Source organism: Misgurnus anguillicaudatus, chromosome 10, assembly GCF_027580225.2.
Source record: "Misgurnus anguillicaudatus chromosome 10, ASM2758022v2, whole genome shotgun sequence".
Taxonomy (NCBI): domain Eukaryota; kingdom Metazoa; phylum Chordata; class Actinopteri; order Cypriniformes; family Cobitidae; genus Misgurnus; species Misgurnus anguillicaudatus.
Genome location: NC_073346.2, coordinates 13,547,650 through 13,575,000, shown reverse-complemented (window position 1 = coordinate 13,575,000; position 27,351 = coordinate 13,547,650). Strand labels below are relative to the sequence as shown.

Sequence of the window (27,351 nt, the reverse complement as noted above, 5' to 3'; positions counted from 1 at the left end):
TCATTCATATTTCAGTGTTTGGTAATGAATAGGCCGCTGCTTTCAGAGCTCATTAACAGGGATATGATAGTGTTTAATTATGAGCTCAGTCAGCTGTTGAATTCCACCCTGTCACATAGTTATTAGGAAGTTAACTTGAATCTGTAGTCTGATCTCTCATTAGTCCCTTTCACACATACAGTCTTTACTGGTAATTTACTGGTAAATTGCAGTTAACAGATCATGTGTGAACAGAACCTTTCCGGTAAATCAGTGCTCCCAATTTACCAGTGAGACAGGTTGTAAGATTACCAGTAATTTACCGGTAAGCGCAATGTGTGAACGAAAATTATAGGATTACCGGCATTTAGAACGGACGACGTCAGACCGTGCTGACAGCTTCGGCCAATCATAGCGTTTTAATACAGATGACGCGTTTACCCCCGCACTGTTTACGGACGTTTTACACACACATGCTGCTTGAAAGTTGAGCACACCTAAAGTTTACGTCCACATTTCTTCACCAAAGTTGTTTAAAACAGCTTACCGCCGAATTGCCGACGTCCTTAGCACGCCCTCTGTGAAGCCAACGTGCAAACAGTAGTGTTGTTAAAAACGCATTTTCGGTTTGACGTCGTCTCATTCAATGTTGTTTGGTCATGAGCAACTTCGCGACTGTTTACCACAGACGTGAAAACAGCAAAATACGGACCGTGGATATGAACGACGTGGATTGTTTACAAATACAACACTGAGCTCGCCGCCTGCTACAGGTACTTCCGCTTTCTCAACGAATTTACCGGTATTTTGATACTGGTGTGTGAATGATGTCTTACTGGTAAAATAACGGAACGCCACTGCGTGTGTGAACAGCACATTTTTGTATTTACTGGTAAATTCATTCTGGTAAATTCATGGTAATTTACCAGAATTACTGTGTGAAAGAGGCTTTTGTCAAAGTTGCTAAATATTTCTATGTCTGTTTCAGATTTTTCGGCCTATCTGCATTTTTGTGTGCTTAGATGGGCTACTGGTTAGTGTACCTGTTTGATTTCTCTGCCTGATACATCTACCAAACCAAAGCACTCACTGTTGTTTAGTTGTTTGTTGTGACATTCCTGTCAGATCCAATATAGTCGGCACTGGATCATCTTTTATTTTCAGTCTCTGCATCCAACTGTGTCTGTTTTAAAACAAATCCGCAGTAAGATGAAGCAACCAAATCATCAGTGACTGAAACTTCATCCTTGCTTATTTAATGTTAGGATCATAAGGAAGACACTCAGAGACATCTTTATTGTTTTGTTGCTTGAGTAATGCTGTGTTTGCGTGACTCAGTGGTTGGGGCTAAAGTGATGTATTGTGGAGGTAGCTTTTGCACTATGACATCATACTGAGACAAAATCTGACATGATGCGTTTTGGCAGCTTAGTTTCAATAAAAGCTGTTTTTGGAGTTTTTCATAGTACAATTACTTCTAGAAGGATCAAGAAAAATTTGATTTCTCAGTTCATGACCACTTTAAGGGGCGATTTACATTTCGCACTCAAGTTCGTTATTTCAAATGTAGGCACGGGGTATGCGCACTCATAATGGAAGCGACGTGGTCACGACGTGCATGCGATGCGATGTGCTTGTTTTTTCCAAGCGTGCCCGCACCGCATCGAATTAAAAACATTTAAACTTTTCAGAATGCTGCAAGCGCATTGCAGGTCATATGACAAGAACCAACCGACGCTCGCGTTTTCCGCGCAGATTTTTAGACGCGAAATGTGAACCGCCCCTAAGACCACATCAAATTATGGCAGTCCACCTGTCAAACCAGTATTGTATGTAGTGCAGGGATCAAAGCTATTGCTGCGAACACCAACTACGAAGCATCGCGTTTCTCGCTCTAGATCAGAGGTCTTCAACCTTTTTCAGGCCAAGGACCCCTTAATCGATAGAGAGGAGGAGCAGTGACCCCCAGTACATGTATCAAATTAACACTGGATTTATATACTTTGTTATGATGGTTATTACAAAGATAATAGAATAATCATTTTGGAATACCCAGTCTCATACTATTAACATAATACATTTAAAAATGTATTTACTGAATAGATTTTAATGTGAAAACCTTCATTTTTATCAAGTTTAGACTTTTTTTATTAGTCTATTAATGCATTTTGTTGGATGCCTAATTTCATTTTTGAAAAACAAACAAACAATAAAATTAAAATTGAAAGATTATGGGGGACCCCTGATAATACCACCAGGGACCCCCAAAAGGCCCCGGACCTCCTGTTGACTTTTTATTAGTCTATTAATGCATTTTGTTGGATGCCTAATTTCTGTTGAAGACCCCTGCTCCAGAATCTTAACAGGATTTTTCTTTGTGTCATGCAATTTTTTCACTCGAGTTGAATATTTTCAACTTGCGTGACTTTGTATGTAATATACTCGTGTGCAAATAGTTGTATTTGCTTCTGGTGTGTACGCCACATAAGGATTTTTTTCTACTGGCCCGTGGTTCAGATTTTTACTGGTCCTGCCAAGATTTACACTGATAAGTGACAGTTTTGTCAACTGGCTCGAGGATCGCTCACGCTGGCCCCGGGCCATCTGGCTATCATTATTGTTGAGCCCTGCAGTGTATTTAAAGTACAAAGTACCAAAAGAAATCTGTTTTACATGTTTGTTTGCATTTTGTACTTGAAAGAAGTGTAAAAATAGATGCTGTTTGTGAGTTAGCTTTGAAGTGGCTTACAGAAATTAAGTTTTATGGTGATGCATGTGTTGATGTAAAGCTTTCAGATAGTTTTAGATGTTCTGTATAAGTAATGACTTTATACTGCGAGTTGTGTGTGTGTGTTTATATGCACATTTCATTTCATTTATGTTTTGTGTACAATTGAGTGTTTTCTCCAAGGATTACTTACTTCACATTGTTTATGCTTTACCCCTGTATTTATAATGGTATTTAAATAAAAAATCACCCAGCTCACCCTCATATCATTCCAAACCCTTTTTGTGGAACATAAAAGAAAATCTTTTGAATAATCTTCTTGAAGCTTTTGTTCATAAGCCAAACAACAAATAAGGAAGCATAAAATGAGATGTGAAATCAACTGAAGATCTCTTCTTTGCATGATACGTTTGATTCTGAGCATGAAACCAAATAAGAAGCAGAAGTTTGGGAAGGGGAATTTTAGTCCTTTTCTATTGTATCGCTTTATAAAACTTGACATAAAGTGCACAGGTTATGATATGGACTGGTGCTTTTTTATCTTAACACCTGTGGTTACCATGAATAGTCATAAAGAACTGTGTGAAAATTCTTCTTCAAACATCGTACAGGTTTATCAGTAAAAAATGATAAGTGTCATTTTTAGTGGGCTGTTGTTTATCAAGCCATTTTAAGTACCACAATGTCTCCTGTTTACTGATCCGACAATACTGATCTGAATACTTGTCTGAACTTTAGATTTATATCGATATCTCTGTTTCTGTACTACAAGATAATGAAAGCAGCAATCTTACCATGAATAAGATCAAAAAACATCAGTACTCTATTGAACATAAAAGAGCGATCGCAATAGAAAGTGGCTTGTTGCAGCTAATTTTGGTGACGGTGCTGCTAGAGCACTACAATGGACATTGCTTTGAAGTTTACCAGATATGACCGTTATCCATTACAGATGTTTGACATAAATGAATGGTACACTGTAAAAAAAATTGTTGGTTCAACTTAAAGTAATTTATCTGGTTGCCTACACTCTAAAAATGTCTGGGGGTTATTTTTTTTACCCATAATGGGTAAATATTGGACAGAACACATGCTAGGTTAAAAATGACCCAATGTTGGGTTGTTGTTATGCGACCATGAGGTATAATAACCCAGCAGTCAGGTCAAACAACCCAGCATTGGGTCCATTTTTACCCAGCGGTGTGTTCTGTCCAATATTGACCAATTATGGGTCAAAAATAAACCAGCCATATTTAGAGTCTAAAAAGTATAGTTAATTCAACTTAAAAATATTAGTTAACTCATTTATAATTCATAAAATTGTGTAAAAGTAATATATAAAAAGTAATATATAGAAGTAATAATCGCCTTAAAATGTTGAGTTAATTCAACTTAAAAATATTAGTTAACTAAAAAAATTTTGTAAAAGTAATATATAAAAAGTAATATATAAAAATAATAATTGCCTTAAAATGTTGAGTTAATTCAACTCAAATATATATATATATATATATATATATATATATATATATATATATATATATATTTAAGTTGAATTAACTCAACATTTTAAAGGGATAGTTCGGCCAAAAACGATATTAAACCCATGATTTACTCACCCCCAAGCTGTCCGAGTTGCATATGTCCATCGTTTTTCAGACAAACACATTTTCGGATATTTTAGAAAATATTTTAGATATTTCTGTTCATTAAATGTAATGTTGCGGGGTCCAGGAATAGTCCACGACCTTCAAGTCCAAAAAAGTGCATCCATCCTTCACAAATTAAATCCAAACGGCTCCAGGATGATAAACAAAGGTCTTCTGTGGGTAATCCGTGCGGTGTTGTTGTAGAAATATCCATATTTAAAATGTTATTAACTTTATAAACTAGCTTCCGGTAGCGCCGCCATTTTGGAGTGATGCGCATTCAGGATGAGAGCTTACGCAGCGTACAGAGTTTCTCTGCTGCTGCTCGGTGCCCCCGCCCTCCGAATTTGTCATACGTCACTAAGAAAAGTGCGTACACTACGCTAATCCTCTCTCCTGAGTCTAGGATGGCGGCGCTACCGGAGGCTGGTTTATAAAGTTAATAACATTTTAAATATGGATATTTTTACAACAACACCGCACGGATTACCCACAGAAGACCTTTGTTTGTCGTCCTGGAGCCGTTTGGATTTGATTTGTGGGGGGTGGACGCACTTTTTTGGACTTGGGGGTCGTGGACTGTTCCTGGGCCCCGCAGCATTGCATTTAATGAACAGAAATATCTAAAATATTTTCTAAAATATCCGAAAATGTGTTTGTCTGAAAAACGATGGACATATGCAACTCGGACAGCTTGGGGGTGAGTAAATCATGGGTTTAATATCGTTTTTGGCCGAACTATCCCTTTAAGGCAACCACTTTTTAAGTTGAACCAACTTTTCTTTTTTACAGTCACATTGTAGACTTTACATAACATGATATTGAGAAAATCTTGGTATTAAAAAAAAACTTGTAGCTGATTGGCTGATGTCCAGACGTTATTTGTACATTTGCCGACAGGATGCTGTGGGCAGATAGTTGACAACACATCTGGAAACCCTCACATATCCAAAGCGACTCTGGAAAATCTTTATGCTGTTTAATGCCATAAAAGCTGAGCTTGTTGTGCAGTCTGTAGAGGATATCGTGTACGCTGCTGTCTGACAGCAGATAAACACAACGGCAATATTTGTTCTTTATGTTTATGCAGCTCTGCTAAAAGTGAATGCAAATTGGAGAAAGATGCTCTCAGTGGGGTGCAGGAAGATATTTTTAGCCAGGACAGTGGAAGGTGAGAGGAGGATGTTCAGAGTTTAAATCTCATCTACAACTCTGACCTGGGTCGGACAACATCTATTTATAATGACAGCCAAAACCTGATAAAGTTTGCCACTGCTCTAATGGATTCTGCCAACAAAGCGGTATTTTTGAATGGCCTGAGGCAGATTTGAAGCAAAAGTATTTAATGAACGTATATATACTGAGAGCATTCAGTTAATAGCATTAACTCATCTGAGCACTTCATTTATTCTCAGCTGTTTATAGCATTTACTTTTCTGCATTGTCTCTGTGTCTTTCAGGTGGTGTTGATCAGTGGACACCTGGACAGCTGGGATGTGGGGCAGGGAGCTATGGATGATGGAGGTGGGGCCGTCATTTCGTGGGAGGCACTTTCTCTGATCAGAGACTTAGGTAAGATCCTTATAGTATACACTGTACTATTGATAGTTTCATGTGTCGTCATGCACTTAGGGAAAGAGAGCGCTATCTGCCATTGACCGCAGGTTAAGAAGTGAGTCGTGATTATTTTGGTTTAGCCTAAACACTGAATAGTTGTTGTGCAATAACATGCACTAACCGACTAGAGAAAATCCTGGAAACCAGAAAAGAGGAATTTGTGAATTTTGTGACAAACGTATGTGCCTCTGTCCCCAGTGAGGGTAAACAACGGCAGCCGTCAATATACACTTGTATTTACAGTGATCACTTCATCAAAGATAACCTCACATAAACACTGGAATATTCATCATTGTATTTTCAGCCATTAATCATTATCTGTGCGTCATTTTCTTGGCTGGATTTGTGTGAAAACCAAATACAGTGATTAGTTACACTAACTGCTAAAGTTAGCTAAAGAGTTGTCATGTGAAAATGCAAAAGTGATATGAAAGAGTAAAAATGCAATGTTTACAAATTCTTTCAAACACTTTTATTAGATAATTTGTTGTACTAATAGTAATAAACTTGTGCTGAGACTGAACATTATTGCTTTTCATTAATATGATTATTTCATATATTATAATACAATACAATATGATAATATAATATTAATATAATCCTGACGGCAGTATCCACACTATTCCTACACCCCATGACACTTTGCGCGAATGATGGGCGCGACTTCCAGTGCGTACTGTCACTGAACTGGAGCCGACGTTTTCCATGATGATTACGGTCATAATTTCATGTATGAGCCAGTGTGAGGATAAAATTAAGAAGTGTCCTGTTACATCATATAAAGATATATTCAATCGTTTCATGTTGTTCCTCAGGGGTGACGGGTCTTCAATGCGCAAATATAAAAGCACAGACATGCCGCATCTCTACAATGGGACAGTCATTCGAGTGTTTAATACATGGAATATACCGAGACTGCTTGTTTTTGACCTTTTCAGGTGATGGTTTAAACTGTCCCTCTGTTGTGAGGTTTTTTAAAACGGCAATTTTTAATCGACTTATTTGAGTTTTTATGGCTACACATCAAGCTTTATGCGATCCGACAGCAGCAGTAACTTATGCTTCTCATTCAACACATTGTAAGTTATTTAAACAAACCATAATAAACATATTAAACTCCTATTACATGTTTTCAGTATTGTTTTCGTTTTATGAAAATATTATTATGCAGTAGAAAAGACATGAGCTTAGGAAATTATTTGCTTATTTAAAAAAATATTTTAAAATATAACAAAAGTATGCGCAAACACATCACAAACTATTATAAACATTAACTAATAAGCAGGTTATGTCATATATATTCTGTACTGTAATCTCATTTTTGTAATAATATATAGTAGCAGAATAAATAAATCAGCATATTTTTATCGGCATAATATTAGTTGTTTTTGAATAATTATTGTATTTATTGTTCACTGTCAGTTTCTATGAAAGGTTTTACTGGATGGATGTGTGGATACAGTTAATAGATGCAGGAGCGCCACATACACATTCAGTTCTTGTGCATGGATTTTGGTTAAAACAAATGTTTTGTAGAGATTTACTGCATCTGTATCAGCTATTATGGCAACCCCTAACTGCACAAATTACCGTATTTTCCGGACTATAAGTCACACTTTTTTTCATGGTTAGGCTGGTCCTGCGACTTATAGTCAGGTGCGACTTACATGTCAAAATTTATTCATACTGACCTTAAAACTTTAAAAACACTTAACGATGATACAGAGGCCGTTTCTCAATCTGAAGGCTGCAGCTTCCGGAGGTCGCATTTGTAAGCTGCATACGTCATCAAGACTGTCTTCTTTCAGAATATTAACGATTATAAAGTTAACTATTATTCTTAGTTAACCATAAATTGTAGTAATATGTTAATGACTTGCGAATGTTTTGCTCAGTTAAGATAAACCAGGCTCGATGACGTATGCAGCCTGCAAATGCGACCTCCGGAGGCTGCAGCTTCGGATTGAAAAACGGCAAGAGATAACTTATTTCCTTACTTTTTTCGTAACCAATATTGCTGCATCGTCACTCTCTCTGTCACCACCAGGATTTTCTGCAGTGGTGCTCGTTTTTCCTCTGATTTTTGTGAAAATTCCCACTCCAAATCCACCATGTAAACCGACCGGTTTGCCGCTTTGTTATACGTAATGCGAGTGACAGCCAAACGCAGCAAATTAGGAGAATAGAGGAGAGAAACGATCGCGTCTGATTGGTTTACACTGTGTTGGTGTAAGCAAGTTTGACTGACATAACATCTGGATTGTTGTAATGTAAATACTTGAATATTTGAATGCAGCATCTGAATACAGGGAAATACTATACATGCAAGATAATCGCCATCATTTACAAACAGGATCGCATGTATATATGAATCGAGATCGTGATTCTTTTTGCGATCAATCGTGGAGCCCTAGTTTGAAATGAGTGAGAAACCATTGTTTAGCTGAATAACTTGCCTTTCCAGATTAAATGTCTGTTCTTGGGCTTGGATTTCGTAAAATAATTTCCTAAATAAATGCAACTTATAGTCCAGTGTGACTTATATATGTTTTTTTCCTCTTCATGATGCATTTTTTGACTGATGCGACTTATACTCCGGAGCGACTTATAGTCCGGAAAATACGGTATGCCGGTCTTCCTGGATTTCATAATAAGCATTAAAATGCCAGTCAAAACGGCAGACTCGTATCCCTCGCAATAAGACTACCATTAGCTTTAGTGGCTCACCGTAAGTTTTACCCATATGAGCTCAAAGATGGCGCCGCCCACATTTACGTTAAAAATAAGGTGGATAAGGCGAGAAATTTTCCACGAATACATATAAACACAGTCAAAGTGGAGGTCTCACGGTTTTTAGTGACTATAAAATATGGAATCGGGTGCTGTGTATAATCGTTACTGCCCAAACCATGTAGTTTTTGTTCATATTTTCTTCAGTTTAGAGGTTATTTAAATAATCGTGGCTTGAACCAGATGGAAAATTGACCTGCTTGTGCTGCCTCTCTATGGAGAGTCCAATGTAAACTGTTGCTTTCTTGCCTGCCAATCCCCTTTGTGGATCACATGACTGAAAACTATCAATAGTCAAGAATATCTTAAAATCACCTACACGTGTGTGTGTGTGTGTGTGTGTGTGTGTGTGTGTGTGTGTGTGTGTGTTCTGGTTTATGTGGAGGATGTGTATAAATTTATGTGTATACAAATGACATGTCTATAACTACATAATAAACCTTGAATACATGACTTACAATTTTTTTTTATTAATAAATGCCACAATTTCTTGTGAGTGTTAGGTTTCAGGGTTAAGTTAGGAAGAGGGGATAGAATATACATCATAAAAGAGTCTAGTATCACCCTAAGGGGATTTTCCATCTTAACAATAACTTATAATAAAGCTTCTTACCAAGTAAATAAATACTAGGATATTAAATATTGATTTGAGTTGGAAATATTTCATTATGTCAATAATAAGAGACTGCCAGTGGTACAAAAAAAATGAAACCTGTAAAGCTATGAAAAAATTTGGTTGCCCATGACAACAGTTAATTATACAGCTTACAATGCTGTTATTAACCAATCAGAATGAGTTATTCCAGATTTCCATATCATAAAAATATATCTCATGCATGCATGCAAGGAGTAACTGGTTCATGTTTGGAAAGTGTGACCTTCACTTACAACACATGGTTTTGCAGAAATGTGCTGTAAGTGTAAAAGTGAAGTGTATGGGGAATATATTCCATTATTATATGGATTATTAAAATTCCTGCCGAGTGTCAATATGTAATGGAGTCTGAGTCTCTTGGCCTCTTCTACTCTATTGTTGCTTTATTGCACAGGCAACACTGAGAGTTGTGTTCATTTGTATTTAAGATCTTCCTCTTGCCAAAAACATTGGCAAAGTAAAACTATAACAGCTCACAATAACCACAAACAACATGATTCATTACAGTGCTGCTAGAGTAAGCATTTTAAATTATTATCAACAACATTTATTTCAACCAGTCTTTGGCTCTGATTTTAGTATGCGAGTGATCCATTATTGCGATATTGAGAGTTATTTCCCCTAAAAAGTTTGGACTTTGACTCTGTTTTGTAATAGAACCACGTTCTGGCGTATAACATTTTCTCTACCCCGTTTCCTGCTGTGCCATCCGAGTTGGACACAGTGACCAGGTTTCCTATGCGGTCTGTGTAGTTTAGGAGACGTACAGACAGTTCATTGAGAATTCCTTGCACAATTAAGCCCGAAATATCTCTTCTCCACTGGAGGTACAGACAGTTATGAAGCGCCCAGTATGCAACTGTCTGAAGGGCCAAGATCATCCGGTACCTAGAAACGTCAGCATGTGGTCTGCGATGTGTCAAGCTGACCTTACAAATCTAGTTTTATTTTAAATGTAAATTTCATTTCTTCTGTCTTTTCTATTAAAGATCAGATTGATCAATCTGTCTAACCTTGATGATAGCCTGTGAGGCAGCATTACAGTTGCTGTATTATGAAAATGTATTCTGAAATATGATGTGGTTGCCTCATACTGTGGATTGCTTGGGTCCCCAGGGCTGCGTCCCAAAAGGACACTGAGGGCGGTTCTGTGGTCTGCAGAGGAGCCAGGAGGAGTTGGGGCTGCTCAGTACTTTGAACGTCACAAGGCAAGTCACACCTATCTACCGTGCTAAACCTGTTTGGGATGGTTTCCCGTACAGGGTTTAGATTAGTCCAGGACTAGGGTGACATTAGGAAATTTAAGTTGTTTTTACAAACAAACCTTACAAAAAACAATACTGGTGTGCATATCGAGACAAAACAGTAGCTGCGATTCTATTACGTTTAAAGGGACACTCTGCTTTTTTGAAAATATGCTCATTTTCCAGCTTCCATAGAGGTACACATTTATTTTAACCGTTTTGGAATCCATTCAGCTGATCTCCAGGTCTGGCGGTACCACTTTTAGCATAGCTTAGCATAATCCATTGAATCTGATTAGACCATTAGCATCACACTCAAAAATGACCAAAGAGTTTGGATATTTTTCCTATTTAAAATTTGACTCCTTTGTAGTTATATTGTGTACTAAAGCACTATTCGGACGGGATTAGTTTCTCCAAACGACGTTTGAGTTTCAACGTGTCCCCCAGGATGTCTGTGATTTTATGTACCGATTCGGACGGGATTAAAATGATGCAGGCTATTCCAGAGATGGGAGTGTCTGTTTCATGCATTTGGGCGTTGCAGTAGCACATGCTCTGTATACGCGTGTTTGTAATGTTTAATATTTTGCTTTAAATGTAAAATTATGACAGAACATGCAATTTATTCATTTAATTTTAAAAAATCAAAATAAAATATACAAATCCTACTAAAGTAACGTTAGCCTACGTGTTTTATATAACTGTCTGCTTATGATAAACACAAAGAAATGAAGAAATAATGATTAATAACAATTTAATATCTTTATTAATTAACATTACCATTCCGGAGTTGAACAACTTTGGACGGAGTTTCTAATAACGTTAATGATACAGTGGCCAGTCTTAACAGTGTATGATATTCAGCTCGTCTTGATTTAATTATTTTATTTTGCTGAATGCGAAAAAACATTCATATCTGAATGAATGGGACTCAGGAAATACAATATATGCGCATTAGTAAGACCTTACGGCAGATCACGTTGGCCAAAACACGAAATGAACCGCGTTTTCAAAAGATATTGCGGGCAAACACAGACATTTGCATTCGGACAGGATTAAATTTCTCAGAGGACCTCTGAGTTCGGCGAAAAACAGTAGGTAAATTGCTCTGGAATCCTTACGGAGGTCGTCAGAGAAAAACACAGACATGGCCAATTCGGACGGGATTAAAAACACAGAGGACCTCTGAGAAGCACGATTTTCTCAGAGGTCGCAAAGTCCTTGATTATTACACCAGAATGAGAGTATAGTTCCTAGCCATATTAGCCTAGAAAATCGTAACTTTTAATTTGCCGTCGGTCTTAGTACATGATGTAACTACAGAAGAGTCAAGTTTCAAATATATAGGAAAAATATCGAAACTCTTTGGTTATTTTTTTAGCGCAATGCTAATGGTCCAATCAGATTCAATGAATTATGCTAAGCTATGCTAAAAGTAGTAGCGCCAGAGCCGGAGATCGGCTGAATGGATTCCAAAATGGTAAACATCAAATGTTTAAGACTAGGGGAGCTAAAAATTTGTGTCCCTTTAAAATTGCGCAAATTGACATTGCTAATTGAAAATACAGCCAATAGAAACATGTCAGTTTCGCAAAACCTTCCACATATCGCAAAAATGTTTTTACGCTCGCATGATGTGGTTTTTCGAGCAATTCGGAAAAGGTGTATTTCGCAATGGAAACAGTTTATTCGCATTTTCAGGTCACCTGATGCAAGTAAGTCACACAATCATTATTTGAAGACTAAAACCTCCCAGAAACACCTCAATTTGTGTCTGCTCCCTAGTATAAGAGGCTTTCATTGCAAATAATGTTTGGATAACACTCCTACATCTTAGCATAAAAGGGGATTTCCTTGGTATTTATGTTCGGATAATACTCTTAAATTGGCAAGAAGCACTGCATCGTGTCGCGTGTAGGACAACTCACAGGTATCACACACCGGATGTGCACATTAAATAGCGCGAGCTTAGTCAGACAGAGTCTACAGCAAAATATTAGTTAGCAGTTAGCATGTTAATCATTAACAATTTGGGACAAATATGAAGTTATGTAATGTTAAACTAAATGAGTGGCGCAGCAGGGATTTGAGCAGCGTTCAGATGTCGCCGGTGTGTGTACATTCATAGAAAACAATGTGTTTAATACACGGCGCTTCTCACTTGGTGTGCAATCCCCTTTATGTCTCCTTCGGTTAAAAATAATGCGTAGTGCAGTGAATGTGATATTTGTTATGCTAGCAGCATCAGTCAATTTGGTGTTTGGAATGACTCATTGTGAGAGGAAATCCAAACTAAGTTTCATCGGTTAATGGAAACACCGCCTTTTGTTGACATTTAAAAATAACGCAAAAGTTTTGCGCAACTCTGTAATGGAACCGCAGCTAGTGGCACTGATATACATTATAATAGATCAGTACAATATGTTTTTAAATTAAAGCAACTCAAACATGCATTTTAGTCTGGGAAACCGCCTCATAAACTTTTATAACGTGGCAACTCAACTAAACTCATCTGTTTTATGTGTTTTATGTGCTAGATTCACAAAACAGGTGAACCACTGCACTCGGTGCCACCACCTGCCATAATGCCAGATGGTAATAGTCTGCATAGCACCCAGGACCGACCCGCATGATCGGAAACCGCAGCGTGCAAATAGCGCTCAACACAGATTTTCTGCCCACGTTTGCGTTGTACCTGATTTGCATAATTCGTTTAGTAAACAGCGCGTTTAAATGCCACTTCAAATAAACTTCATGTGCTAGTGGGCTTGGTTCGCTCTGATCCCACCCGCCCATTTGGTAAATGATATTAAGCTCAGAGTAATTCAGACTTTTCATTAGCTGTAAATGTTAATTTAAAGGGTTTCACAAGCGAGTGGGTTTTGCTCCGTGTGTTGTGTAACTGCTCTTTTGCCCTTGAGCAATTCTGAGATCCTCCATCAAGGCTAACAAGATCTAATGTGAATTTAATGTAATGTACTATTTGAAACAGATTTACCCTGATCCTCTAAGCTTAGTCTCAGCGTATCACGTACAAAGTACAATGTACCTCATTTAAATAGCTTATTTTACTGTCTTGAGATTTGCAGTATGAAATAAATCTACTTTTTTTTATCTTGCCAGTGAAAAATATTAGTTGGTCCTAGCATAGCAGGAAAAGCAAATTGGCTGGAATTTCCCACGCAAACCCAAGGACTTGCGGTGCCCGTCCATCCTTATTTTATTTCTGTCAGTAATGTTTTACTTGGACTATAGTTTTGGATCGAACTGTGCAGTTAACTGTATTTGTCAGGTAAAGTAATACTTTATAGTATGGAACAATTTAGCCAGCAGTTGGATTTGTACCTCTATTGTATCTGCATACTACCACGGGATTTGTTTTTTTTTCCTTTTATGAGGTTGGATTCTGATCAGAGAGCAGTGGTTTCTGGCCAAGCAGGATTCATATGCTGCGTTTTGGCCACCGATCCGGCTTTTTACTGTATTAGGTCCAGTTATGTAGATTGTGGGTAGAACTTTGTCCCAGTTGGACTGGTAATGCATACTGTTGAGAATGACACTAATCATCTTTCTTTTCAGGACATACTGTACGTTACACAAAGGAATTCAGCGTTACATACATTGATTCATACATTCGTGCACAATTCATCTCGACTTTATGGAGATTCTTTAGATTTGTAGGTTATTCTGTAATTTAGGGCTGACTTTTCCTCTGTTTCTTCTTAGGCAAACATCTCGAACTTTGACTTGGTAATGGAGTCTGACTTGGGCACCTTCAGGCCCGTGGGACTGCAGTTCACAGGCAGTGACAAAGCTCGGGCGATCATGCAGGAGGTGATGAAACTGTTGGCTCCCATCAATGTCACGTCTCTTGAGCGGGAAGGAGAGGGGACAGACATTAACATGTGGATGCAGGCTGGGGTTCCAGGTCAGTTTGATTTAGGGCTGAATTTTATTTTGTTAATTTAGACATTATTACCAGTGCTTGAAGTGGGGAAAAAGATATTGGTAGTATGTGTGTGTGTGTGTGTGTGTGTGTGTGTGCGCATCACATTTAATGGTAAATTATTTCACTTGTAATCTATTACACTGATGTATACCCATTGTTAAAAGATATAGGATAAAAGCTTAATTCTGTTCTAAAGTGTTTAGGAAATGTTTACCTCATGAAACAGGCTCGTAAAAGAATTAGCTGGTTCTGGCTACTCATGATCACGTTATTGTTCACATCACTGTCTGATGTAATAACAGCGGTAATGTTGCTTGTGCTGCTGCTGTAGCAGTCTGCCTGTTAGAACCGCAGGGACAGGTTTGCTCACGGACGGTTTTTACATTATCCTGGTGAAGTTATGACTCACATCCTTGGTCCTCTTCAAATTGTGAAAGAAAACTTCATGTGAATGGCTATTATCTGCATGATTTGTCGAGATGATAGATAAATCAGATAATTCATTTAGTGCCCCGCCCTGTAGTGTGATGTCATTAGTATTAATCACCCATTCACTGACACTTTTACTTGTAGAGGCACAGTATTGGCAACATGTACCGGCCCACTTCAAGCACTGATTCTTACACTATAAAAATTGTATCAACTTAAAAAAATAACTTTATTTTGTAACACGTAGTAGAGCTTGTTGTTTGTTGTTTCTACGATCAGAAATGCCGACATGGTTTTAAAGGACAAGTTCGGTATTTTACACTTAAAGCCCTGTTTTCAGATTGTTTATGATGAAATAGAACGCTTTTGACTGAAATTTCGACATATGCGGCTGCCCTGAAAATTTTCGGGTGTTTGTGTTTCACCTCCCACTTCTAAAATGGGTTTAATGGTGCGCTGGAACAATCCCTTCTAAAATGCATTAAACTTTCGTTTACAAAGACGTGAAACTCACCGAGTGGTCAGGGGTGTTCGTTGATATGCTCACACAAAAATCGCTGCAAAAGATGCTTTCCAACAGGTGTTTTAGCATTCGTTGTTAACTTGTGGACTAGGGATGCAACGATAGGATTTGTTTGGGCCGATACCGATGCCGATTTAAACAGACAACTTCTGACCGGTGCCGATACCAATATTAAACACTTGTATACAATACTATACAGTTGGTCTATTAGCTAGTTTATTTCTGCATCAAATTATTTTTACTGAACATGGATTGGATCTAATTAACATTCAACTGACCAACAAAATAAGAGAGGCACAAATTAAGCTAAAACAAATATAATAAGACAGCATGACAACCTTCAAAGGTGGTTTTTGCTATTCAGCATTTATTTGATAAACAACATTGTGAGGATTGCTGGACAGATGAACCCAAACGCAACCATGTCAGGGATAAACAGAAAACACTTTATTCTTTTGACAAAACAAAACCCACGAGGGGGTACAAAACATGAAAACATATAACACTTCACTATGACTGGATTACTAGACTAGACAGCAACACGACCACGAGAACAGAACACAATGAACCTGCACAGAACAAAAGATACACTGACATTAAATAGAAGAAAGCAAACAAGGTAACAAGCGGGAACAGGTGATGGGAATAAGTGATAATTAACAATAAGCAGGAGGACGAGGGAGCGGGGACAAATGACAAGACACCGGAGGTACATGCCAAACACAAAAACAAGGCATGAACCTCCACACAAGGCCAGGGACTGTCAGAACTCTGCCACCATGACAAAATACAAATATAACAAGACTTCAAGGCAGAGTCCTGACAGTAGCCCTCTCTCAAAGGACGCCACCTGGCGTCCAAAAAGGGAACACACAAGACAAGAACATGACAGATAATACACATGACAAGACTATGAACACATCAGACTATAAAATAACAAAAGGTGCAAAACAAAACTTATCAAACACACTGAAGTCCACAAGACACTCAAATCACAACAGTCCACGGGGGTTTGGGGCGAGGACGCAGCTGGGACTGCGCGGGCTGAATCGACCACGCGGGATGCGCGAGACAGGTCGGCGGCTCCGGCAGTGGCTGCGCGGACTGCGCAGGCTCCGGCTCTGGCTGCGCGGACTGCGCGGGCTCCGGCTCTGGCTGCGCGGGCTCCGGCTCTGGCTGCGCGGACTGCGCGGGCTCCGGCTCTGGCTGCGCGGACTGCGCGGGCTCCGGCTCTGGCTGCGCGGACTGCGCGGGCTCCGGCTCTGGCTGCGCGGGCTCCGGCTCTGGCTGCGCGGACTGCGCGGGCTCCGGCTCTGGCTGCGCGGGCTCCGGCTCTGGCTGCGCGGACTGCGCGGGCTCCGGCTCTGGCTCTGGCTCAAGCTCAGCCATCCCGCGAGCTGCAGTAAACCTCACTGCGGCCAAGCCGAGGAACGGACCGAGCACGGCGGCAGACCTCTTGAGAAAAGGCTCTGGCATGGCGATGGCTCTCCAGAGCACGGAGTAGAAATGCTCACGACTCCTCCTAGTCCGCGCAGCCAGAGCCGGAGCCCGCGCAGTCCGCGCAGCCAGAGCCGGAGCCCGCGCAGTCCGCGCAGCCAGAGCCGGAGCCCGCGCAGTCCGCGCAGCCAGAGCCGGAGCCCGCGCAGTCCGCGCAGCCAGAGCCGGAGCCCGCGCAGTCCGCGCAGCCAGAGCCGGAGCCCGCGCAGTCCGCGCAGCCAGAGCCGGAGCCCGCGCAGTCCGCGCAGCCAGAGCCGGAGCCCGCGCAGCCAGAGCCGGAGCCCGCGCAGCCAGAGCCGGAGCCCGCGCAGTCCGCGCAGCCAGAGCCGGAGCCCGCGCAGTCCGCGCAGCCACTGCCGGAGCCGCCGACAGAGCCCGTGCCGCCGACCCGTCCCGCGCATCCCGCGCGGTTGATTCAGCCCGCGCCGTCCCAGCTGCGTCCTTGCCCCAAACCCCCGTGGACTGTCCTGTTTTAGTATCTTGTGGACTTATGTGTGTTTGATTTAGTTTTGTTTTATCTTGTTTTTGGCACCTCTTGTTTGTTAAGTTTTAGTCTGATGTCTTCTAGTCTTGTCATGTTAATTTTGTCATGTTCTCTTGTCTTGTGTGTTCCCTTTTTGGACGCCATGTGGCGTCCTTTGAGGGAGGGCTACTGTCAGGACTCTGCCTTAAAGTCTTTTGTCATGGTGGCAGAGTTCTGGCAGTCCCTGGCCTTGTGTGGAGGTTCATGCCTTGTTTTTGTGTTTGGCATGTCCCTCCGGTGTCTTGTCTTTTGTCCCCGCCCCCTCGTTCTCCTGCTTATTGGTAATCATTAGTTTATTCCCATCACCTGTTCCCCGCTCGTTATCTTGTTTGGTTCATTCTATTTAATGTCAGTGTATCTTTAGTTCTGTGCAGGATCATTGTGTTGTGACATCGTGTTTCGTGTACGTTCGAGTCTTCCTATCGAGTCAAGTCATCTAGTCAAGTCTTAATATTATCTGTCAGTTTCATGTTGTGTACCCCTCGTGGGTTTTTGTTTTTGTGTATTTAAAATAAAGTGTTATCTGTTTTTCCCCGACATCGTTGCGTTTGGGTTCATCTGTTCCTCAACCCTCACACAACATTAACTCATTTTTTACATATAATGGATTTCTTTAGGCAGTTAATTAATAAACAATCGGTATCAGCGTTTCTCGTGCTATTGCCGATATGCCGATGGTTTCAAATTCATCAAAAATCAGCCGATAAATATCGGCGGCCGATACATCGGTGCATCACTATTGTGGACCTATTTTTCCAAACGCCTCACACCCGTACATTCTTCGGCTGAGAGCTTGAATAATAGACACTCCAGCCCAGTTGGTGGCGCTAATCCACCTTTGCCAATTGCAGGAAATAGAAACAAAGTTCTACAAATATCGTACCTCACAGCACATCTAATACAAGTCAATGGAGTTGGCAAAAACTACGATAAAACCTGTTGGAATGCGTAATTTGCAGCGATTTTTGTGTGAGCATATCAGTGAACACCCCTGACCACTCGGTGAGTTTCACGTCTTTGTAAACGAAAGTTTAATGCATTTTAGGAAGGATTGTTCCAGTCCACTATTAAACCCATTGTAGAGGTGGGAGGTGAAACACAAACACCCGAAAATTCTAGGGGCAGCCACATATGTCAAAATTTCAGTCAAAACCGTTCTATTTCAACGTAAACAATCTGAAAACAGGGCTTTAAGTGTAAAATACCAAACTTGTCCTTTAATGTTTTAGTATCTTACCTTACCAATCTGTTACATCCTGTTCAAGCCACATTGGCAAAGTTGATCAATCAACTTGGTCATCTGCATTTTCTGGATCAGATTCAGCTTGAATTAATAAGGTAGTAAAGACGATATTAACTCCTGTCAGCATTGCATTGTGAGCTAATCTTTAAAACATGGTAAGAAGGCCAATCACAATGTACTGGTAAGCTGGCCAATCAGAGGACCCAGCACTTTTTTGTCAGATCGGTGAGCTTTGTAAAAAATAAGAGCATGTGAAGAAGGCAGGGATATCTGGAGCAAAAAAATTGAAAATAATATGTTTTTTTTAACCATAAACCACTGCACACATTGTATCATACCAAATACACAAAATAACGTTGTTTTTTAGCGATGAAATAAGTGCTCTTTAAAGTATTTTACGCTTAAAAAAATACTTTGAAAAAAATTAGTTGTTAAATCAACTTAAAAATTAGCCTGGATTCCCCCATGCTGCCTTTCGCGCAAATTTATTCATGCTGCAAGTCTAGCATGGAAACCATGGACCAATTTTTCCCCTGAAATAGGGAACCAATCACAGAACGTGGAAGGGGGAAGCAAGACAATGACGACGTCTATGCGACACACCGAAGCCGTTTTATTTTTCCAACGCGGGAGCAGATAGCTATGGGAGAAACAAAGCTTTTTGAAGCTTCGGATCAATTGAACCAATTGCTACGAAAATTGATTCAGTTTTTCGAAGTGTTCGAAACACCACACACGCTGCCGACACCTCCTGGTCAAAATAGTGTAAAAGCAGTTCTGTCCAAACACTTTTACCCTTTTTTTACAACTCCCCCTAGTGGTGAATCTCCGGATTTTCGAAACGTTTTGAAACAGTTATGACGTAATGACTTGGCCAGTTTTAAAGCACGCTCTGAACCAATGATTTGAAACAAAAGATTCGTCAAAGTTTCAAAGCCTTTCGAAGCAATGCTTTAAAAGCGACCATCACTAGCACCAGACGCGAAGTTACTTTTTAATGCAGCATTAGATAGTGTTCTAAGTAGTTTTGAACGCAAGTTTATTTTAAAAAAGAGCAACTTTTTGCGTTAAACAATTTCATTTCCAAGAAGGAAGAGTTTTATATGACCAACCTGCTAGGCATCATCGTCGACGAAGTCCATTTAACTTATAAATGGAAAGTGGTATTTACTAATATCATATTGTCATTATGCTTGTAGCCTACCTACTGTGTTTGTCACATTGCCACTAAGTTGTGTTGCTTTTCAATATCAACATACAGCTATCAGTTTAATTGCATAGCTTTCAGCTTTGCGCACACGTACCTGATAAAAGTTGTTGATGTTTGAATTTATGTCGCTATCCATTCATCATCTGGTATAATTGAAACGATTGGCTATGAGCTACGTACAGATGCATTTGATAGACATTTGTAGCACCAAATAAACGGCTATGGGCATTCGTAAACCATGCCTCAAATACGAGAGAATGAGCATATGGTTCCCAGACCACGTCTCATTTTCTATTAGACTGGTCTGGTGTTAGCTAGGCTACTTAAAAATATTTTTATTTTTATTTATTTTTTATTAAACAATTGACAGTAATATAAATATTACAGCAATGTATCCAAATATAAATTGTATGAAAATGAACAAAAATAACACAAAATTAAATAATTTAAAATGAAAATAAAGACATTGTTGCTAGGGGGGAAAAATATTATATAAAAATATGAAAAATAATTACATGCCTTAAGAATCTGACAGGCTTTCTGTTTTTTTGAGGGTAATATTAGATCAACCTAGTAAAAATGTTTAAAGTTAAAATTAACTCAAAATTTTAGGGCAACCAGGTAACTTACTTTTCAAAGTTAGTTTAACCAACAATCTTTTACCATGTGTTGATTATTATGACAACAGTTAAGTTTACCAACCTGCGTTAGTTGTAGGCTATATACTAGGTGCTTATTACAGATTTGATGTGGCAATGCGTTTTACTGCAACAGCAATATACAGTACATACTGTATGTAGAATGAGAAGATGCCACTGCGGTGCTGTGATTATAATAGCAAAATTATAATATATTCCTTACATAACCACCAGATGAATGTCTGTGGTAACCCTGGTATAAGTAAAATAATTGACTCCGGTCCTTTGAATTATTTGAAAATAATGCACACCTGTGGTGTACAGCAGCTGCATTATCATCTTGGATGTGCATTATTTTTTAATAATTCAAAGGACCGTCATCAATTATTCCTTACATAATTGATAAAGGGCCGTTGAATTATTTGAAAATACTGCACACCCAAGGTGGCAATGTGGCCCAATGCAAAGCAGAGACATTTAACAGGTTAGGTGTACGTTTATTGAAAAATAATCCATATCCAACATTTCTCAACCAATCAGGATAAAGCATTCATCAGCCCCATGGTATAATGAAATCCTGTAATATATAATACACAAGCACTCAGTGAAGATAAAATCAGATATTAGTTTAGTCACAACCACTCACTGCATTTTATTTGTTTTACTTATATGCTCCAGCGATAAAAAAAAGATCCACACTAGATGTTTGCATGATAAGTAGGCAATAACTTAAAATATAAGCTTTTACTGAGCGAAATAAATGTTTTTACAACATCCCCAATCTCATAAATAAGCTCTATCTGAAATAGAAGATGAATGGATAGCTCTTATGAGAGTGGATACAGAGGTTTCCCATATATTCATTTGCATCTATTTTATGCTGGCTTTTAGACTAGTCATAGTATTATCAAAAGTAAAAAGCCTCTTTATTTAAAAGCCATTCACTATTCATGCATGGTTTGATTTTAACACGTGTAATGTGTTTCATTTACACTCCTAAAGTTTTGTACCGTGCTTATACAAACTCTCAGGGACTGCAGTATTCTAATGACCGAATGAAAGTGCATTAATTGTTTGAGTTCAGTCAATGGTCTGTGAAATGAGCTCTCTGAAACACTTGGCAGAAATGAAGACAGCTCACATAGTTAACCCCGAGGAGCAGATTCAGACAGGTGCAATGTAGTGTATCTTCTAACAGGCAAATACTCTCCCTTATATTATGACTATTGATCTTTTCAGTCACCATTATTATCATAAAACTATGGCCGATGCCTTTGATCTGGCAGGAAATGTATGTTTGTACGGTTTATACGGCGGATGTGTCTTTTCCGCAGTGTTCTAGGCTAACAAGCGATCATGCATACGCCATTACCCATCATCATATTAAATTACTCAAGCATTGGGCCGAATAAATCCCATTAATGTCTGTAGTCACCAGTCTGATTGCTTTAACCAGCAGTGAACTGTGTCACACTAAAGAATCGGTTATCAGATGGATCGACTGCAGTATCTAAAGAAAAATGAGCGCATCAGGAGGCGTGTAGAAACATACGGCGAAACTCTGCCGAAGTTTAAATCCAATACATTAAACAAATGAATCACGGCCCCAGCTGTCCAAACACCGCGGCTACGCGGAGCCGCCGAGCTGAGGTTGGCCTTTTCCATTATCGGAAGATTTTGTGCCGCATTTGGTGTGTAATCACGAGTGGCTCGGCAGTTTTTCCCCTTGACCAGGCTGCAAACTCAAACATGAAATCTTGGCGCCGTCTTTAAAGTCAATTCATTTCGAAAGGCCAACCTCTCCCGAGGATAAAAAAATGATTTCTGCCACAGTCGTGGCAGCTTACCAAACTCAATCTGCTCTTGCTGTTGGGTATTTATAGGACGGGTCCAAAATCCCAATTTATATTTTTGGTAAATATGTAATCAAGTGGATGTTTTAAAACCATCACTGACAGTTCTGTTTATATTGGAGGTCTCGGTCTATATGAATAAAGCCTCAACGCTGCGTTTTTTTCAGTTCATTGCTCCTCAGGACGGTCTCTGTAGTATGCGCTATACCCCATACACCTCACACTATTGATTCTAGGCCAAAGAATAAGCAATGCTTCACCAAACACCCTTCTAAGGTCGAACAAGACTCTCTGTCTCCCTCACTGAATTTCCAGGGGAATAATGAATCTTGGATGAATGGCGTTTGTTCACATATGGAATCGGTACAGACATAGATGGCAGGCAAACAGGTTTTAACTGCAACCACATGCACGCTGGATTTTTTTCCTCTTGTGTTCCACTGCTTCTCTAAACAAAGAGAAGAAAGGGTATGGTGGACAATGTAAACACTTTTGTGTCACACTTACTGTATATTGAAACCATTTTGAAAATTGTATGCTGTTGTCTAGTCATAATCATAAGACGCTTTTCATCAGCAGCACTTTGGGTTATGCCTACATCTTACCACGATTTACCACAAAGGAAATATTAGTGGAAATATGAAAGCCTATCTGGTGTATGATCAAATGGAAAGAAATAAAAAGCTCAGATCCAAAAGCTGCTAAATGCCTCCTCCTAAGAAAAAATATTTTAAAAAGCCGTTATTTAGACGGTTTCAGCAGTAACAACATAAACACGCGGCTTTCGTGGTCATCACGTAACTTCCGGTAAACTCGGCAAAGAATAAATAACAAAAAAGTCCTTTTAAAGTAGTGTATTTATATAACAAGCAAAATAAACAACACGTTGATTACATAGGAACCCAAAACATTTTCAACAAGGTATTTGTATAAGAGTTCAGTTTCAGCAACTAGTCAGACCATTAAACAAACAGAAACCGGAAGTAAAGTTCGGACCAGACGCTTATCGCGTCACCGCACGTGCGCCTGATGAAACGGTCTATAGTCAAATCTAGGGCTGGGCGATTTGACCTAAAATCAAAACCTCGGTTAATCTAACATTTGACATCGGTTACGATTAATAAACGATTATTTTTTTGCCTCATAGTTCCCTGACAAGGTTGGAAAGTTTAGGGCACACCTTAAATCAGCCTGCAATGCAATTATTCACATTTTTCCCAAAATAACTGCATTACTGAAAAATATTAAATAGACTTAACTCTATGCAGATGTTGCATGTCATTATGTACAATTGATGAAACTTTCAGAATGGGAAGTTATGAACCAAAGAATCATACAACCCCCATGACTAATTATAGACATCAGATACATACATAATAAGTTGTATCCAGATAGCATATTGTAATGAGATGAGTAGGGCAAAATACATACTTGGACTGTATTCTTTACACATTTCTTGTATTCAATCCATTTTTTCTTAACTGGGCACTGATGTCTAAGACATTTATTCTCATCTGTAATGCTTTTGGTGTTAATGTAGACTAGAAGTTCTCCCGTTCTCTCTCTCCGTCATCTCTGAAGTGTCTAATTAAACTCACGCGGGCGCGTCTTTTCGCGGTTTTGAGTGAGTGAGATGTGATGACATTACCCGGGCTGCTTAGAGACCCATCGGTAGATTAAACTGAGCGCGTGTGCGGTAAAAATCCGATCGCGCATTCCGTATTTTTGTCACAGGTGCCTGCACATTCGCGAGTACTTCTTAAAAAAAGAAAAGTACTGTGCTTCTTTTGGGCACTAGATGATCCTGCTGCTCAGTTAAACAGTGTTTGAGTTCTCCTCCATGTTTCGCTGTGCCACTGACAGGACGGGGCGGAGTTACGCAACATCACACGCAGCAGTTTGTTTTTAAAGGGAAAGTATTAACAGGATTAAAAACCGAAATAACCGACATGATAAAATAATGTCGGTTAGAGGTTCTGAATTTCGGTTTCGGTTATTTTTCGATTAATCGCCCAGCCCTAGTCAAATCTTTCTGTGCTGTGAATCACTCATGAATCTCATAATAGTTCAATGATTTCTGTGTAGGTCCACCAAATATAAATTTTTATAGGAAATACATTGCTTTTTTAACTCTTTCCCCGCCATTGAAGAGATAACTCGTCAATTAAGAGAAAACGCTTCCCTGCCAATGACGAGAATTTCTGGCTTTCCGCAATACCCCTATTATCCACTTCCGCAACTTATACAACCAAGAAGTAAAACAAAACCTGATTGTTTCCTCCTTCTCATGTAAACCTTGTACATGCAAAAGACCAACTGTGATGTTACAGTACAAGCGTGCCACACAAGCCCTAAAAAGTGAAGCCAAAACTTCTCGATCGCCCCCCAGTGACTGGTCCCAGTATAGGTCATAAACCCCGCCTCCCCATGTTATTCAATGGGACTTGAGACCAACTAAAAAATTTAATTACACATCAATTTATGTTTTTCTGAAGCTGGTTTCTGTAATTTCCTGTAGTTTTTATCAATCTTATGTAAATACAAGTGTTTGTTTTTAATAAAAGTTTGTTTTTAGTTAGTTATTTAATGATATAAAAAGGGTGGTGTCACGTCATGATTGACAGCTGTGATATCGTCTGATATGCGCATTCTGCGAGAGCGGGGTCTTGATTTTGCTGCTTTACTTCCTGCTCACTACTGCGCATGAGTGGTCCCGAAATCGATACTGCGCAGACTCAAGGCCCAAGATGTCAGCGCCATATCGGGACACTGGCGGCTTCACTTTTCACCAATGGAAGAGAGCGAACAGGCGTCGTGCATCTTTTTTTACAGTCTATGTGATGTTACAGTTAAGATGTACGCCCGAGATGTATGCTAAAAATAAAGTTGTGACTGCTAAGTTAGCGCTAAATGCTAGCATTTAGGCTGAAGTTCTACTATTGACGTTACAGTTACATTTTGCAGGTCCATACTGAAAAAACACAAACTTTCCACTCAGAAACGTCTATTAACAATCTCCAAACAATTATTTTTTCCTCAAATTCTGTATCTTTTTCTGATACAAGCTCAAACATAAGGTGTGTTTACACACACACAGAGCTACTGAAAGAAGCTGCATTGTGAAACAGCCAATCAGAGCAAAGCTCAACATTATTATTCATGATCCTTTCAAATAACGTAATAATAGACCATTTTATTCTAATGGCAAATCCTAGGGTCGTAAATGGACATGAAAAATTATTTTTGCACTTAATAAAGCCACATACCTTCTATGTAGATATCATGGATAAAATGTAACATATTACTTTAATGCATTCTTTGGCACCTTTAAATCAGGCAAAACACAGAACTACTGTACACTATATTAAATCTGCTGTCTCTTTTTGTTTCAGGTGCCAGTCTGCACACTGCAGATCAAAGGTATTTCTGGTTTCATCACAGCGATGGAGACACGATGAGCGTTCAGGATCCAGAGGAGATGAACCTGTGTTCAGCTGTGTGGGCCGTAGTGGCTTATGTGGTGGCTGACCTGGAGGAAATGCTCCCTAGATAACAAATCACTCTGAAACTACAAATCAAACCTTTCTCTGTCAGCAACCCTGTGATTTAACTTGAGCTACAACTATGATCACTCCAGTATGTACCACTGTTGTGTAATTTTCTTTTATTTTCTAGTGGGTAGTTTCTTTTTATACTGTAAATTAATATATCGTTCCAGTCGGATAATTTGTAAGATTTAAGTAAGCCGTAATGTGTACATAAAATGTTTTGAATAAATACATACCACTTAAAGTATCCTCTGAATTTAGGTTGCAGAGCCTTGCTTGCACACTTTTACATAAACTACAAAAACACAGTGAGGCTGATATGCTGTCATATAGTACTTTATGATTTCACAAGATGAGCCAGAATCATCAGATCTCATGATCCCAGCAGTTCTCATTTCTAAAAACAAACATGTGGTCATGACGTTATGAATACGCTTTTAGCCAATCATTCTTCCTCTATATATCTATTACGCAAGTTTTCAGATGGAGAAGTAGGGATGTGACATATAATGTCATGCATTACCAGGAATGTAATAGAGCTCCATCATATTAAAGTTAGATATAGTAATGCTCATTTTAGCCTTGTTATAATGAAGAAAAAAAGACCCTTTAGATAAGTTATAAGCTTGTGGGGTGGTTATTTGTACTAACACTTACGCTATTCAACATAATTGTATGATACATTGGTTTCCATGTTTCATGGGGACTTAAAACATGTACATAATGACTTTTAAACTTTACAAACTGTATATTGTATCTCCTAACCCTGCAAGCACCTTTCTGCATTGTTGCATTTTCAAATATGTAAAAAAAGTGAAATAAAGAGAAAATTGCCTTTTACAGTTTTCTAAATGACGTTCTTAGCAAATCCTATTATTAATGATAAATACATTTTGGATATACATGTATTTACAGTTGTAAATGTACAAAATATCTTAATAATAAAACATGATCTTTACTTAATATCTTAAGGATTTGTAGCATAAAAAATAAATAATTTTGACCCATACAATGTATTGATAGCTATTTCTACAAAATAAGGTACCGCGTGCGACTTATGGCTGGTTTTGTGGTCCAGTGTCACGTATACTATAGTGTTGTGTTTATCAGGCAATGGAAATGCAGGAGTAATCCTGCGTGTCCATTATGTTGACTTTATGTGCCTGTGCCCATGTCTGTCTGCACTTAATGGCTGGTTTTCAGTTACATCAAAGAAGTAAGTTCTTGTTTCTATGACAACTTAGATTTAGATGACATTTAAGCTTGCAAGATA

General features: G+C 39.1%; 1 protein-coding gene across 1 annotated transcript in view; it reads left to right on the top strand.

Annotated features, from left to right (window-relative positions):
- The window catches only part of LOC129448341 (carboxypeptidase Q), a 59,027-nt gene extending 32,109 nt beyond the window's left edge, over window positions 1-26,918 (top strand). Inside the window, exons 5-8 of the mRNA XM_055210670.2 lie at window positions 5,817-5,928; window positions 10,535-10,626; window positions 14,392-14,593; window positions 25,923-26,918. Of these exons, the coding sequence (XP_055066645.2) occupies window positions 5,817-5,928; window positions 10,535-10,626; window positions 14,392-14,593; window positions 25,923-26,083 (567 nt within the window). The 3' untranslated portion in view covers window positions 26,084-26,918. The remainder of the gene's footprint in view (window positions 1-5,816; window positions 5,929-10,534; window positions 10,627-14,391; window positions 14,594-25,922) is intronic.
- Window positions 26,919-27,351: the final 433 nt, after the last annotated feature.